At 43.1% G+C, this 16,273-nt stretch overlaps 2 protein-coding genes across 2 annotated transcripts; both read left to right on the top strand.

Moving 5' to 3' along the window:
- Positions 1 to 106: 106 nt before the first annotated feature.
- zbtb8b (zinc finger and BTB domain containing 8B) lies at positions 107 to 3,898 on the top strand. The gene is made up of 5 exons (XM_076075271.1): positions 107 to 212; positions 769 to 961; positions 1,280 to 2,174; positions 2,293 to 2,471; positions 2,637 to 3,898. Exons 2-5 carry the CDS (start codon positions 788 to 790, stop codon positions 2,958 to 2,960), a joined length of 1,572 nt encoding a protein of 523 aa, XP_075931386.1. The 5' UTR covers positions 107 to 212; positions 769 to 787; the 3' UTR covers positions 2,961 to 3,898.
- Positions 3,899 to 7,819: 3,921 nt separating this feature from the next.
- Positions 7,820 to 11,392, top strand: LOC142931353 (tissue alpha-L-fucosidase-like). The gene is made up of 8 exons (XM_076075244.1): positions 7,820 to 8,345; positions 8,491 to 8,625; positions 9,146 to 9,283; positions 9,442 to 9,547; positions 9,668 to 9,868; positions 9,988 to 10,178; positions 10,571 to 10,670; positions 10,831 to 11,392. Exons 1-8 carry the CDS (start codon positions 7,999 to 8,001, stop codon positions 10,963 to 10,965), a joined length of 1,353 nt encoding a protein of 450 aa, XP_075931359.1. The 5' UTR covers positions 7,820 to 7,998; the 3' UTR covers positions 10,966 to 11,392.
- The last annotated feature ends 4,881 nt before the right edge of the window (positions 11,393 to 16,273 follow it).

The following is a 16,273-nucleotide window of genomic DNA, read 5'->3' as shown; positions in this document are numbered from 1 at the left end:
TAATAAAACGTTTATCATTATTAATATCATTATTAAACCCAGATGCAGGAGCTGGGAATAGGCAACGCCCCCTCAGCCACCGATTGGCTGAATGATAAACGTGACGTAATGCTGAATGCGGAAGTTGTTATGTATCGACACGGGACAATGAGCCGTGCTAATCCTTCTGTTATGATAACGGTTTTCTCACGTTCAGTCGCGTAATTTCAAAGGTGAGGCCATATTTATATGTCCTTTTATCTCAGTGTGTGTCAACAGGCTTCGTGAAGCGCAGCCGGTGTTGTTATTCTGACGTTTTTGTGTAATAAAGTATCTCTAACTGGCTACCGTTCGGCGCTAGCTACACAAGTTAGCTAGGAAGGAAACAGGAAGTAGAGCTATTTGACTGTTACCTTTTTATTTATTATGTATATATAAGCATTTTTCTCTCAGGATAATGTTTTTAAACGTTACCTAACCTCAGGTATACAAACTGTACACAGACCTAATGCGTATTAGCTCATCAAGTTAACTCATTGGTGAACTGGTTTCCTCCTTTCCCTTTATTAACCCATGTTGACATAGTAGCCTACTGTAATATTCATTTGTATACTCCATCAAAGAGTAGATATTGTCCCCTAAACAATACATTTCAAGTCAGGTGTCAAGCACGACATCTGTGGTTAATTGTTAAATCAAATGTTTGGCACTACAGAACCAAAAAGTCCAACATCAACCTTTTTTGTTTGCTGTTCCCCATATTGTCTCTCTGTTCCCTCTCCCTGCCAGGTGTCACTGAAGCATAGCCATGGAAGTGCCATGCTACCTGCCGAAACTGCTGTTAGAGCTCAACGAGCAGCGTAAGCGGGACTTCTTCTGTGACTGCACTATCCTCGTTGAAGGCCGTGTCTTCAAGGCCCATCGCAATGTGTTGTTTGCTGGCAGTGGCTATTTCCGGGCTCTTCTGGTTCACTATCTGCAGGTGAGAACGACCGCTTTGTGATATTTTAATTCCTAGGAGAGGATGGTAGGTGTTGGGCACGGCCTCTTAGAAACAAATGTAATGATTTGGCTAAGATAGTGTGTTTACTATTGTGTTATAAATCATCATTTTAATGCTTTAACATGTTACAACAATGCAGATCGCTTTTGATAAAAGCAGTGAAGAAGAAAGTAAGAAATAAATGACTTCCTCATGGGTGGATGGTGGGTGTTGGGGCACTCTGTAAGTAAACTGGCTTGAGCTTGTCAGAGGAGGGCATCCAGAGTACCTACTAAGAAATGCATTATCTCTTTTCAGGATAGTGGACAGCGCTACAGCACAGCATCGCTGGACATCGTGACGGCCGATGCCTTCTCGATTATCCTCGACTTCCTTTACTCCGGACGCTTGGCCCTGAACAGAAGCAACGTCATCGAGGTGATGTCAGCAGGCAGCTACCTGCAGATGACCGACCTGGTGAACTTCTGTAAGGGATACATCCGCTCGTCTTTGGAAATATGTAATAAGGAGAAGGAGAGGAACACGAAGAAGGATGGAGGGATGGGTCCTGCGGACAGTGGCACTCCTGCTGTGATGGTCTCCTGTGGTGCAGAGGCTGTGGAGCCTCACTCACAGGCTGCAGAGGCCGATAGAGGGTCGGGTTTAGGTCCGGAGTCCGTGGCCTTGGCTAGAACCCCCTTGTCCATCCCTGTCATCACAACTCCAGGCACAAGCAGAGACATGGACAGCGACTACCATTCCAGGGAGGAATTTGCATCTGGGGGTGAAGGACAGAAGGGACACATGGATCAGACTAACCTCTCTTCCTCTTCATCGTCTGCTTTGACCCCGGAGTTAGTGAACCCCAAGATAGAGTACGACCCCGATGAGGAGCTCATGGAGTCCCCGGACACCAAAGACCTGGTCCCGTACCCTGGGCCCTCGCTCCATAACCCTCATCACAGCAGACTGCTTCCTCCCTCTCCTTCCAATGAGCGCTCTCCCTCGGGATGCAGCCCTTCTTTTAATGCCAGGCAGCTGATGGAGATGCTGGCCAGAGGTGACGGCCCCAGTCCGCCGGGGGACAGAATGGGACAGCGCTTTACCCAAGGACCAGGTAGCAGCACAGGAGGAGGCCGAGTGGATGAAGGTTTAGGGTTTGTGGGATCATCTATCATGGAGATCCAGTCCGATTGGCTCGGAGAGGAGACAGGTAATTGGCAAGTGATGGCCGATAGTGACTAATGTCTGACTCTGGGACTCTTTTGCATTCAATGGATTCTCAAGCATTGAGGTAAATCTCAACTGTTGGCCTCTCTCTCCTCCTGCAGGTGATGGTTTGGTAGTGCAAGTGAAACTCCACAAGTGCCCATTCTGTCCGTACACGGCCAAGCAGAAGGGGATCATGAAGAGACACATCCGCTGCCACACAGGAGAGAGGCCCTTCCCCTGTCCCATGTGTGGCAAGAGGTTCACAAGACAGGAGCACCTCCGCAGCCACGCCCTCAATGTAAGAACTCAGTGTGACCGCAAGACCATCACCCTAACCTGTTTTTGATATTTGGGCTTCTACGTAAATCTCCTATTTTTTCACCTATAATAATCTAAAAGTTGGGGTTTCCTGTGCAACATGATACACAGTATGTTTTTCTCTCACTGTGTTGACCACCGACAGGTCCACAGGCACAACTGGCCGGTACCGTGTAAGGGCTGCAGGCGGACCTTCACCGGATCCGGCGTCACGGCGGGACTCAGGCGCTTCGGCATCTGCGACAGCTGCAACTGCGTGACCACCACTCATGACGACTCCGCCAGCGGTCACCCGGCCAGCCAAGCGGAGCCCACGGAACGTGGAGACGCGGGCACGGATTGGTCCAGATTTATGGACGACGTAGATGAGGTGGAGGTCGGCAGAGTGGAGGACATGGTAGAGAAACAGATGCTTGATAGGCAGCTGGCTGTCTTCACTGATGTAGGGAACACGGTGAATCTGTCGTAGAAGAAAACTTCTTCTTAACTGTGGCCAAACTGTTATCGATGTTAAATTATTACTGAAATGTTGCCTTATGTATTGCCTCATTTTGTAATGTGTCCTTTTGACTGTGTGAGATATCATGCTCCGGTGATTTTGACTGGCAGCAATTAGCTCCAGTGGTTTTAAAATGTTTCTAATCACAAAGTTTGTCCTTTTTATTTAGTTTTTTCTTCACACAGTTGCTCAAATACAAAAGTATCTGTATGTGCTGCACATAAAGAGAACATGGCTGTCAAACTTTACAGACAAAATAGCTCGTTGCATGTTTTGTTTTGTTTTGTCCAAACATATTGCATTTCATAGATACAATTTGCTTTTTGGGTGTATTGGGGCAGTTGTGGATGTTGTTGCAGCAAATGTGTAATTGTTGACTTCCACTGCCGGTCAGTGTTAATTAATGTTTCTTCTTTCCTTTAATCATGACTATTTTAGAGACAAGACACTGAATGTATCATTTACATTTGAAATAGTTTTGGCCTCAACAGAAGAAGGATTAATTGAATGAAACGTATGTTTAGTCAAAGTCCCCACAGTGTTACATGCCAGGGGAGAATACTGTTGTAACTGTTTCCCCCCCTAAATACCCTTCGACTTTGAATTAGCAGAATTGAGCCTCGATCATTCTTTAAACACAACGGTGCATTTGGGCTCTAAATATTTTGGGCAGCTGTTCATCCACTCAGTGGTGGGATTAAATATGTTTACACTGTTTTTTGTTCGTCTATAACATGTCCATCTGTTATTCATTGGTCCAATTCCACTCGTGCTAACCCTACACTAACCTTCTGTTTCTATTGTGATGTTTTAAGAATAGCTGTGCTAACCCAACAAACCTGTTGATATTCCATATTTTGATATTGTGCATGTGACACTGAAACTTTTAAAATCTGCTCACATTTTGATGCTATGCTTCCAATTTATTTGACTGGTGATTCCTTCTATTCTTATTCAATTCTGCCCTTACAATTGTTGGTCTACATCTACAAAACACAACTTTTTACACAAACACTTCATACAAAATAACATATATTTGTGAAAAGGACTTTCTACAACCCGAAAGCATGGCACATACAGAGTAGTCCTCTCAGCCATCACACGTTAATGGATCAAGCTTTTGTTGCAGGTGACCCCAAACTTTTGCCCGGCAGTGTATTCCTTTAAATCCCACTCTCTACCTGCAGTATTGACACAAACAGTGGCCTGTGGCGCCATCTAGTGGTTGAACCCCAACCGGAGAATATACTTCAGTGTGTGCCGGTAGTCATTGAAACCAGACTTTTTGCATTCAAGCAAGCAGCTGACTACTTAACATCAGATTAAGAAATCAATACGTTTTTTGTTTGTTTGTGTTTTATTAGAATTGCACAAAATGAGTACTGACTCAAATGAATCCCACTAGGATGGACGTTATAGTTTTATGTTACTACCGGAGTGCGGCAGCACAATGTGACCCTCCCACAACATTATTCAAGTTCATGCAAATAAAAAAGTCTGACTATATCAACGGATTTCCTAGTCGTCGTAGGAGTTACAGATTTACTCTGGAGGGACCATGTCCCCTCTAATGCGGGCTGGATGCATGGTACCGATTATTTGCGTAATAGCCTTCCTCGCGTGGGCACCTGGATGCGCAGCGCGCTACGAGGCGAACTGGACCAGTCTGGATGCCAGACCCCTGCCCCGGTGGTACGACGAGGCGAAGGTCGGTATCTTCGTCCACTGGGGGGTCTTCTCGGTCCCTGGCTTCGGGCAGTTCAGCGAGTGGTTGTGGTACTGGTGGAAGTCCGAAAGGCGCAGGGAGGCAGTTGAGTTCATGCAGAAAAACTACCCACCGGGCTTTAAATACGCGGATTTTGCGTCCGAGTTTCGCGCAGAATTCTTCGATCCGGATAACTGGGCAGATATATTCAAAGCCTCTGGAGCAAGGTACAGTTATCTGATCTCTCACAGAGCCATACAAAAAATGTGCACAAGCCTGTTATATTTGTAATCGAGCTGGGTAAAAAGTAACCCTTTCAACTTTATGCCGATACTTTTAATCCCAAATAACTTAATTTGTCATGATTATAAATTCTTCACATTACTCTTTTAAATCCACAGGTTACACTCCTGGACTATCCTAATGTACCACTGAAGTGGGCACTGCTGACACCAACAGCTGGACTGACGATTACTATGCCTGGTGTCTGAAACTGGAGGGAGTAGTCTAACGTCAGAGAGTTGTAACAAAATCAGGACCAAGTCTTTAGGTCAAGGGGCATCTCTGTTACGCTTTACTGTAATGTGTATGTGTGTGTGTGTGTGTGTGTGTGTGTGTGTGTGTGTGTGTGTGTGTGTGTGTGATATTAAAATAGGTGATCAATGGGATTTAAGTGGATTTTTCTGCTGTGCGTTTTAATATGCACAGTAATATTAAAAGGCTGGCAAAGGACACAGCAGGACTAAGAAAGAAAGTTCAGCATTGTATGGTCATCACAACTGTGTTCTGAGTCTTTTAAGTCCCTCAGGTATTTACTGCGGATGAAGTTGGCTTCCTCAGTTACCCTATTTTTTATGCACTATCAGAGCTCACTGGATGGGCATATTTCTGTAACCAAAGCCTTTTAAGAGTAGTCATGTTTGTATTTAATATCGTTACAAGCCCAATTTTTGTAAAAAATTCATAAACAAAGATAAATCGTGTGTACAATACAATTTGTGTGTCTGTAATAAGTCTTACTGTAATCTTTCTTATTCAGTTAAAGCCATGATCTTTTGGGAAAAGAGGTCACCTCAGGGTCTGGTTTTATCTCTTACCTGTTTATGAGTAGTGGTGACACGGCTGCACCGCTGTTCTGTTTGTTACTGTTCTATATTGTATAATACATATTTTTGATTGAATATAAACGGTCAGAGAAGAAATCGCAGAGCCAACTGATGAGAGCATCAATACGTCTAATGTGCCAAAAACCAAAGAAGACGTAGTTTATTCACAACTTTGCTTTGTTCAGAAGAAAATATTACAGTAGGCTATGCACAAAATCATTAAGTGTTTTTAGAGATTCGGTCACACAGGATTGGATAAAACATTGTTTCTTGATGGGAAAAATATATTAAATTATCTGAATGTAGATTTAGGATGCGGTGTGCACTGTTGAAATTATAGAGAAGAAAGATATGACTATAGCTCAGAAGTTTGAGGAAGGGAATTGGACCTTACAGCTATTCTGGGAACAACAATATAACATGACACGTAGTAAGCAGTTGTGGAATATTTAAAGGATATGTATTATAGAATATATAGTGAGTTTTCATGGTTTGTTTTTCTTTCATCAATACTATTTAGGACTTTATTTACCTAATGATATACTGTAGGTGGCGGTGCACACCGGTGCAATCCTCCATACAACCAAAAGAAGAAGAACGCCTCATGTTTTTAACAGAAGGCGAGTATCTGCGGTGCTCCATCAACGCACCGGTTGGACTAAACGCTGACACATGGGGAAGTCGCGGGACTTGAGTGAGTTTGAGCGGGGTATGATAGTAGGAGCCCGACGCGCCGGCTGCAGCATCGCGGAAACGGTGAACCTGTTGGGCTTCTCAAAGACCGCAGTGTCTCGAGTGTACAGGGAGTGGTGCGCGAAGCAGAAAACCTCGAGTCACCGGGAGTCCTGCGGGAGGAAGCGCCTCGTCGACGAAAGTGGCGAGAGGACGATGGAGAGGGTGGTGGAAGAGAACAACCACGCGACGAGTGTGCAGATCCAGGCTCTGTACAACAGCAGCGGGCAGGAGAAGGCCATCTCGCTCACGACTACCCGGCGCACCTTGAAGCGGCTAGGCTACAGCCGCATGTCTCAGCGGCGGGACACGCTCGTCCAGGCCGGGCTGGACGCTCTATCTGCGGCCACATCCTGCGCAGAACAGCTAGAAGACCAACACCGACTTTGACCCAGCATGATGTAGCAAAGAACTGGATTGTTCAGAGATGGCGTCCTATTAATTCCAAAGAAAGTTGCAAGACAAATCTATGTGCATAACTTATTTCATACAATATTTTGTCACCTTATTCTTTCGCTATAGCACATATGATGGGACATATTCAAATACGTCAGTTCATATATTTTTCATTAATACAAAAGAAAACCTTTGCCAATTTCGATGCATTATAAACCGTTTCAAAATGTTCTGTAGTTTGATGATGGTCTCGGTTTTTCTGCTTGTATCCGAAAATTGTGTTTTTACACCGAAAGAACAGAATGCAAATAGTTAAGCTTTCTAAAAGAAATCAGAAGTATATTCAATATACGCACTAAACTTTTCCAACACATGATTTATTACTGGAAATAAATCCTGTTAACATTTCTAAATGAAACCACTTCCAACTTTAATATTACCACGATATGTATTAAATGTTAAATTCTCCACAAAGACATGCCCAAAAAACCTCCCCATGGGAAACGCCACAATAACAGGCACCGTTGGTTGCAGGTTTCGAAGGGAAATCAGAATGAATCACACTTATGTTAATGGTGTGATAGATTATACGGTCCCCTGTCTATATGTTTGGTTTCTGTGATTTTGATTCCAGACTCTGAAATCAGGCCAGCTTACTTTGTTTTTGCCGTCAGCTTTGTTCGCATGCAAACATTCCATAGCGGCTGAGACACCAGCAAATAACCAACATGATGACACCATTAACTAAATGACTGCACAGCATCCGACTAAAGAGGCGGTCTAGGCTCTGTGCATCTTATGATTAAGTTATGTCCGTGCAGATGGTGGTCTCCAATGGTCTGTTGTTTGTTCAATAAAGTTGTGTGGGGAAAAAAATGGTCACGTGATTCCAGTCATATGATGGGATACAGTACACATGAAGGGTCACAGCAAGAAGGGAAATCTGTGTCTAATACAGCTTCCAGCTGTGGGACATTTTAGTCAACATTATCAGCTGGTTTAACGTCTCTGAAGACACATCGGCGCTGAACAGTTTGACTTAGCTTCCGTGCTAACACCTGGTGTAATCATGCTAGCCGTGTTTGTTGTTGTTGTTGTTGTTGCTTTGGTTTCTCAAACGGCGGCTCGGTACACTGCGAACTGGACGAGTTTGGACGCCAGGCCGCTGCCTGCGTGGTACGACGAAGCCAAGGTGGGGATCTTTGTCCACTGGGGTGTGTTTTCCGTCCCCGGGTTTGGCAGCGAGTGGTTCTGGTGGCACTGGCAGGGACAGCAGCCCCCGGACCAGAAGTGTGTGAGCTACATGTCGAAGAACTACCCGCCGGGTTTCAGCTACCCGGAGTTTGCTCCCCAGTTTCACGCCCAGTTCTACAACCCGGGGGACTGGGCGGACATGTTCAAGGCTTCTGGTGCAAAGTTAGTGTATTTATTAAACTTAACGCCAGCTTAAATGTTCTTCAATTTGACATTCATTTCACTTCCGCATTCTGCCCTGATTACCGTAAAACACCGGTGTCGCTCATACATTCTGTGTGCAACACTGTCCACATGCTCCTTGCAGATATGTCGTCCTGACTGCCAAACACCACGAAGGATTCACTAACTGGGGGTCCCCGAACTCCTGGAACTGGAATTCAGTTGATACTGGTCCTCACAGAGACCTGGTGGGAGACCTGGGTGAGGCAGTGCGCAACAGGTGGGTCATCAAATGTGCTGAAGTTCGGGTAAAGTGTTATAACTGGTACTTATTAAAGTGCTGACATGATTATACAAAGAATGCAATGAATTAAGTAACGACATTTTCAGTATTAGTTAATGCAATCTGCAGACTGAGCGTTTAGTGCCACAGTGTCACTGATTTCTTATTGATTCAAATAAGGTCCATGCAGTGAGGTATGAAGGTTTTCAATTTAGGAGAAAGCGCCCTGGTCACAGATCAGACCTCCGTATTTTTTGGCAGATACTGTAAGTTGAGGAATAGGCACTGCGAGAGGAAAAAGTTTGATCTGTGCATTCCCACTCCAGATATCAGAGAATTGACCAACACGTAGAATAAGATGAAACAATTTAAATTCTGTGTTGTAGCTTTTGCATTTTTTTATGCCATTCAGATACCTGGCTTTTGTTGGTTTTAATACCTGAATTTTGGTTGGTAGTGTTATGGATTCTGAGTGTCGTCAATGACAGATTCTAAGGTTTTTAATTTCCTCATTTAGGTCTTTGCACTATGGACTCTACAACTCATTGTATGAGTGGTTCAACCCTCTCTACCTGGCTGACAAGAAGAATGGATTCAAAACACAGCAGTTTGTGATGCATAAACTGCTACCGGAGCTTTACAACATGGTTGTAAGGTCTGTAACCGTACAATACAAACCTGTTTATTGCACCGAATAGTGATAATAAAGTCATACTTGGTTATATGGACATGTGCCTGTATGAGATACAAGCACATGTCAATGCAACGTTATGGCAGGATTCTCAAACCTTTTGCCTTCCTGTTGTTTTGCAGGTACAGACCTGATCTGATCTGGTCTGATGGGGACTGGGAAGCACCTGACACCTACTGGAACTCCACCGAGTTCCTGGCCTGGCTCTACAATGACAGCCCTGTCAAAGTAAGGGTGTTTATAACAAGCAAGCAATACATAATGGTGTTAACTGCGCAACAGTGCTGTACTATAAATTCAACTATTAATGGTTTTAACATGCATTCATGTACTTCTTTCTTGTCTTAGGATACTGTTGTGACCAATGACAGATGGGGAGCCGGCTGTGCGTGTAAACACGGTGGCTACTATAACTGTGCAGACAAATACACTCCAGGCCAGCTGCCCAAGCACAAATGGGAGAAGTGCACGTCTGTGGACATGCTTTCCTGGGGTTACCGTCGAAATATGAAGATGAGTGAGCTGATGGACTTGCCGGCTATCATAGAGGTGCGGTTAATGTGATAGTATCATTGTATTGCTAAATCTGTAATGATATATATGACAATAATACTGTGATCAGTGACTGACTGGTCCTCCTCCTCCTCCTCCTGCTGCTTCTGTTACAGGATCTGGTTCGCACTGTGGCTCTGGGAGGTAACTACCTTCTGAATGTGGGTCCCACACCTGATGGGATGATCCCCGCAGTGTTTGAGGAGAGACTCAGGGGTGTTGGAGCCTGGCTGAAGATGAATGGGGAGGCCATATACGCCTCCAAACCCTGGAGGGTCCAGACCGAGAACACCACTGTACCAGTCTGGTAAGAGGCAGAGGGAGAGCCGATCTCGTAGTTCCTCTCTTTTATAATCAACATGTACGTGTTGTTTATTGTTTACATACTCCGTTTGCTCTGCCAAACCCCATTTAAGTGCAGAATAACGTTTGCTTTGTTTGTGTTTACGTGGTCGTTGAAAAAAAAAATTGTGGGTTACCGTCTAGACGCAACCCTGGGAGGGCACCTACTCTGAAATAAGAACTAGAAATTATCCTTAAAATGGTGAACTATGAACCTTCCTAGTTCTTGCGTTGCAGACACAATAAAAAAAGGGGGTTCTTAGAACGATGTTCTTAGAACGATGTTCTTAAAACTATGAAGACGTCCCTCCTGTCCTAAAATCCACATTAATGCAGTTATCGTCTCCATTTTTCTAGGTATACATCCAAAGGGACCACTGTCTACGCCATCATGACAGCCAAACCTCCCAAGCTCACATTGCAACTATTAGGACCCAAAACATCAGCAGCCACTAAGGTAAAGGGACTAACTATGATGTCTATGTTGTTGCATATTGTTGTTTTTAGAGGAGCTGTACTAATAGCTGCCCACAACATGACCAGCTTAGTAACTATTCATTCACAGAAGGGGATGTAGGTATGAGAATCTAAATAACTGTTTTTTGTTTCTTGTCCAGGTGACCTTGTTGGGGAATCCAAATCCCCTACCCTGGGCCCCGGTCCACCCCAGTGCTGGCCTTACTGTCCTCCTACCTGAACTGCCCTATTCCCCCGGTCAGGCCTGGACACTCAAACTGGACGGCATCCAGTGAGCCTCACACCCCAGAAGTGTTCAACCCCAAAACGGTTGAATATTGAGAATTTGTTCATCTCAGGTTGTGATTATGTTTGTGGGATATTAGGAAACGTATGCACTATGGTTGAAGGGACAGCGTTTGTGTAATGGGATGAGTATTTTTGCCAAAATGAAAGAATGAAACACTCTCCTTCAATGATGCCTTTGTGGGTCACTGCTTCTTAATTGTACTGTTTTGTTTTTTAATGACTGAAAGATTATGAATTAAATATTAACATTCTGTTCAGCATATGAAGCTTTCATGGCAGCTTCTCAGTTGTCTAATTGCAGTTTCAGAAACAATTCATTTTTTTAAGGGGTACGTTGAAAAACAAAATGCACTTTTTACTTTTTTACTCGATGCTTTTAAAATGACTTGAATAAAAGATGATTTTTCTGATGAATGGTTTTGTTGTGCCACACAGTATATTAGGTATCTTAAAGGTTCATATTATACCGTAAAGCTCAGAAGTTGAGAGGGGGAGGCTCTGCCTCTGCACACCCACGCAGGTCTTTTGAGTTAATCTGGCTGATTAGAACTCTTCTCAGGACTGTGTGGGCGTGTATAGACTAATTAAGTGACATCTCCCTGAGTGTGCAGTTAGCTGTGTTGACCCTATTAGGGCGGGACTAATTACATATTTACCATTCTTATTGGTAGATGAGCAGAGGTCTAATCAGCCAGAACTACTGAAAACACCCGTGTGGGTGTACAGAGGCATTAAAGCAAGGTCGAGAAACAAAGTTTTCTCACTAGAAGAGTCCTTCGTGTGTAATCACGAGAGGGACATCTGCTACTGCGATGTGCTCAGACACAATTACCTCCTCTAAAAACTCAAATCCTATCCAAATATCTGTAGTCTCGGATAATATGTGCAAACCTTGAGAGTGCTTTTTCCACTCAAGTATGAGTGAATCACTTATTTTTTCTCGCTACGTAGAGAGGTCACGATTGGGAACAAGATGGCATGAGTACTTCTGGAAGACTGTTTTGATGTTCTGTGCAGCGCTTGTTAGCACTTTCATTTTCAGCAACTCCCTTAAGTGCCTCAGGGTGCCGTTATTCATTCACCTCCCACATGTTTGTATTTGACTAACTCCTGACCTCAATCTGCTTCTCTTATCCTGAGGCTACTGATTCATGTTGCTAAATCTCAGCGAGACACTTTATATTCAGTAGCAGAGGGCTTTATTTGTGCAGTTCTTTAGCACGACCGTCTTGTGAATGGACTAAAAACCCCCTCTCAATGTGTCGGTGTGAGTTTAAACTTGACTGCGAAGAGTATACCCACGGGGACAGTGCATTTGATTCAGAATGCCAGTACTGAATTGTCCTCTGTTCTCTCTTTTAATCTGCATAATAGGTGTGCTCTGTTTAGCATTTGCATTGCATATTCCTATAGCAGAGAGAGAGCGATGAACAAAACAGGAGCGAGGATGGGGGCAAAAAGCTAGCCTGGCTGAAACAAAATCCACCTTTACAGCTCACATTCATACACATGTCTCGTACATGTACCTAAAGCGTATGACAATTCGCCATTTTTATGGGGGTTAATGCGCTGGACTATATCTTGTCTTGGCCCGGCACAGCACCTTCCACAACGTTCTGCGCATAACTTCACAAAATGTGCATAAAACATTCCATAGAGACAGAAAATAAACACAAAGGAGACACAGCACCCCTCATTTAACTCGCTAAAATAGCTTTATAATAATCATATTAATAGTACTAATATTAGCCATTAGAAAATGTTTTGACAACGTTTGACAGTGTTACATTCTGTGTTGGGGGTAAACCACGTCACAGTGTGCCACCTCTCTGGGCTCCAGCTCCAATCAGACGTGTTCCTTTGACACATCTAGATCCATAAAACATACAAGATCAATAAATAAATTTGTATGTACAAAATGAGAACCACAACACAATAAACAGAATCATGATTTACACGTCACTGTGCAACACCCTTCCACTGCCGTCAAGCACGTATTCAGACTGCATCTCCCCGTCTCCGTGGCGTTCTCATGCATCCTGTGTATCCACGGTGGCATTATGAAACAAAGTTCATGTCTTGTGGCATCGCTATTGCTATATGCTCCAGTCAATTGTTGTTGTTTTTATATAGGAGAAAAAAAAACATAAGCATTTGATGTTTGTATGTACAGTATGCTGTCTTGGCACTGAATCAAACGTGTATAAAACAAGAGAACTCAAGATAAAGCTGAGCTTAAAGACAGAAAAGCTCGCTGTATCAAACCCGTTTGATTAAAACACATGAAAGAGGAGTAGAGGTGGAGATAGTAGATGACGAGAGCCTATTTAATTTTTGCTACATTATAGAGTAGAATGTGGAGAGTCTGTATCAGTTGGATGTCCGTGTTGTTTTTGTCCTCAGAGATCAGAGTGGGATAAATGCACATGGAGAAAAAAAAAAAAGTCTGATGTTTGGATCTTCCATTCAGTCCATCTGTTCAACGCTTACTTTCCTCTTGTGATCTCTCAATCCTCATCGGTGTGTCCATCATTGATCCCAGAGAAAAAATGTCTTCCCAGAGTTATTGTCAGTTTGCTTTACTTGTTCTCCATCTCGTAGCAGTAGCAGCAATTTAAGACTTGTCATCATAGAATAAACTATTTTTTTTTGTTATTGTACACAAGACTCGCCCTTGAATACAGAACAATGTCTAACAATAGCTATAATCGACAACACCATTTATAATCATGAGAGTGATGGCAATAATTAATCCTTGTAATGACAATAATCATACTACTACTAATAATCATATTGTAATAACAATATATTGAGAATAGCAATGTCCATTGGCAACAGGTTATTTACATTTTTTGTAAACGTGAGAGTGGCTGGGTATTATTTTTTTTGTTAATTACACAGTAATTGCTCAGTTGTCTCTGACCCACGTGGTTAACTGTGTGTAAACTGTAAAGCAACATTACAGTGTAAATACACGCACACACGCACACACACATACAAACCTACACTTCAGTGCTAAAGGCACATTGGAGTTTCAGTTGAATATCTTCTAAGGGTTAGAGCTGCTCTGGAGGCAAAGGGAAGTAAAACCTCTAAGAGCAGAGCCAAAAATGATATATTAAGGAAGTTTGATCATCAAGATATAATATAGGATTTTTTTAAACAGTTTGTGGTTGGATTTTCTTTCCATCAACGGCCATTGAATGTATTTACATTCTGTAATTCCTTTTCTAAATAGTAATCAGTGTTCGTGGCGGGGTCCGCCATTGCAATGAAATTGTCTACCTGTGCAGAAAAGATTCACAGGAATCGAAGCATGTATGTAATCCAGCGTTTTTTATCTCATCGATATCAGTCTCATTGTTGACTCTACTCCTAATGCTGTATATTAAGTTACTGTTAATAATACCCCCAAATGACGTATTTTTGATAGTTAAAAGTATTCAACAGCTGAAACACAAGTGGCCGTGATTGTTCATCATATAAATGCCTCTACAAAACAAGACATGGTCATTTAAAATATTGCAGGGAGCAACGGACCAACAAGCCACAGCTCATAGCTCTGGTTAGCCAGACATAATAGGTCCTTGGCTTCTCCCACTGAGGTTTAACTCAACCAGTGACTTTGCTTTTTTCCTCCAGAGCAGCTCTGCCTCTGCACAACTAAAACTCAAATCTGCTGCAACAGCATCCCTTCCCGCTCCACTTTGTTGCAGATGCACAATATACAGCCCACACACATTGGCAACAATTGAGCTCTTGCCTCAACCAACACTTCTTCCACTTTCTTTCACTGCCTGTGATTCAGCCGCTCTCCAGTCTCAGATAATGGCTACTGGAGAATGGCTAGATAATCTGAGCTCAAATGATTTCCCCTTTTATTCAGAGAATATGGACAACATTCCCGCGGGACTGATCTGGTCCTGTATTATCAGGGTCCGTTGGTTGAGAGAATCCCCTGAGGACAGAGGCCTGGGTCGGGGTTGGAGACACTGCTGCTAGAAACTGAGGTACTCGGAGTTGACTTGTCCGTCTGGCTGTCCACGAGGGGTTTTAGCACTTCTAGAAAGAGGTGAAAGGGTTCGTATAGTAGTCTGTCTGATGTGTTGGTGAGTGTTCAGATCATGTTCGTACAACTACACACCCAGGTGCTATTTCTAGCTGAGGCTCCTGCATTTCTACTGTGAAGATATAGGACGGATGGATTTGTAAAATACGCAACAGTATGGAAATCAAACCACCAAAAATGTGTTTGCAATGGACCTGTTTCAAGGCAAGGTGGCTGGCTAACACCTCAATGTTTGATCAAAAGTATAGAGGAGAAAGTCAGCAAGAATTGAAGAAAAAGTAGTAGTTGCTACGGTGGATAAACATCCATCAAAGCCTCTTTTCGATTCCTGGTGTCCCTCAAGGCCGACTCGTAATAGAAAGACCTTGCCATCCCTCTGTGTGTAGGTTTGAGGATTGTGAGGGTGGAGTCAATAGGCCTTCACAGTGGAGTAACAGTATAAAAGCAGGTATTTGTGCTTTGTTTGATGAGGGCTGTGTCAGACACCACTGAGATGTTGTCAAGTTTGAGGGTAACGGAGGAGAAGGGTGTGGGGATAAAAAAAAAGGCTGCTCCACAACCCACACTGCTGCAAATAAATTAAACAAGTCTGATCCTCAGCCCCCTTTTTCATTGCCAGGGCAGCTTGTTTTATGGAGGTTGTTCAATTGATCAGCTGAGATTCAAATCAAAATTGCTGTTTCAAAGTTGCCAGTATCATCGTCCTCCAATGATATCATCTTTGTTCAAAGGCATGAGTCATTGAAATAATGGCATTGTATAAATCCTGTCAATTATTTTCAATCACAAAACAATGTATATAAGCTATAAAATTAGCTTTGCTTTTATCATTTAAAAACAAGATTCTGCTAAAGGAGGTTGACATAAAACATGCAGTATTAACGTCCACAAAATCTGCCAGTCTTATGTGTGTATTGCACGTGAAAGTGAGGGAGACAAAGGATGGAGTGTCAGTACAATAAACACATTTTTTCAACAATACTCTCTGCAGATTTGTATACTTTTCTATTTACATATCTTTCTATATATATTTCTATATATATTTACTGTAAACTGTGTTCAAAGGAAACCTCCACATATAGCTGGTTAGGCACATGTAGTTGGTTCTAAAGGGGGAATACAGGGAGGGGATACAGCAGTATATGTTGTTAGAACCACAGACAGATATACAGTAGGCCTAAGGAGGATCATACTTGGCAATTAAGTCTTGCCATTTATACCCTGTG

The sequence above is a fragment of the Anarhichas minor genome, unplaced genomic scaffold, assembly GCF_050575085.1.
Source record: "Anarhichas minor isolate MPS153535 unplaced genomic scaffold, ASM5057508v1 ptg000051l, whole genome shotgun sequence".
NCBI lineage: Eukaryota > Metazoa > Chordata > Actinopteri > Perciformes > Anarhichadidae > Anarhichas > Anarhichas minor.
The sequence above is the reverse complement of the archived record's forward strand: the minus strand, read 5'-3'. Positions and strand labels throughout refer to the sequence as shown.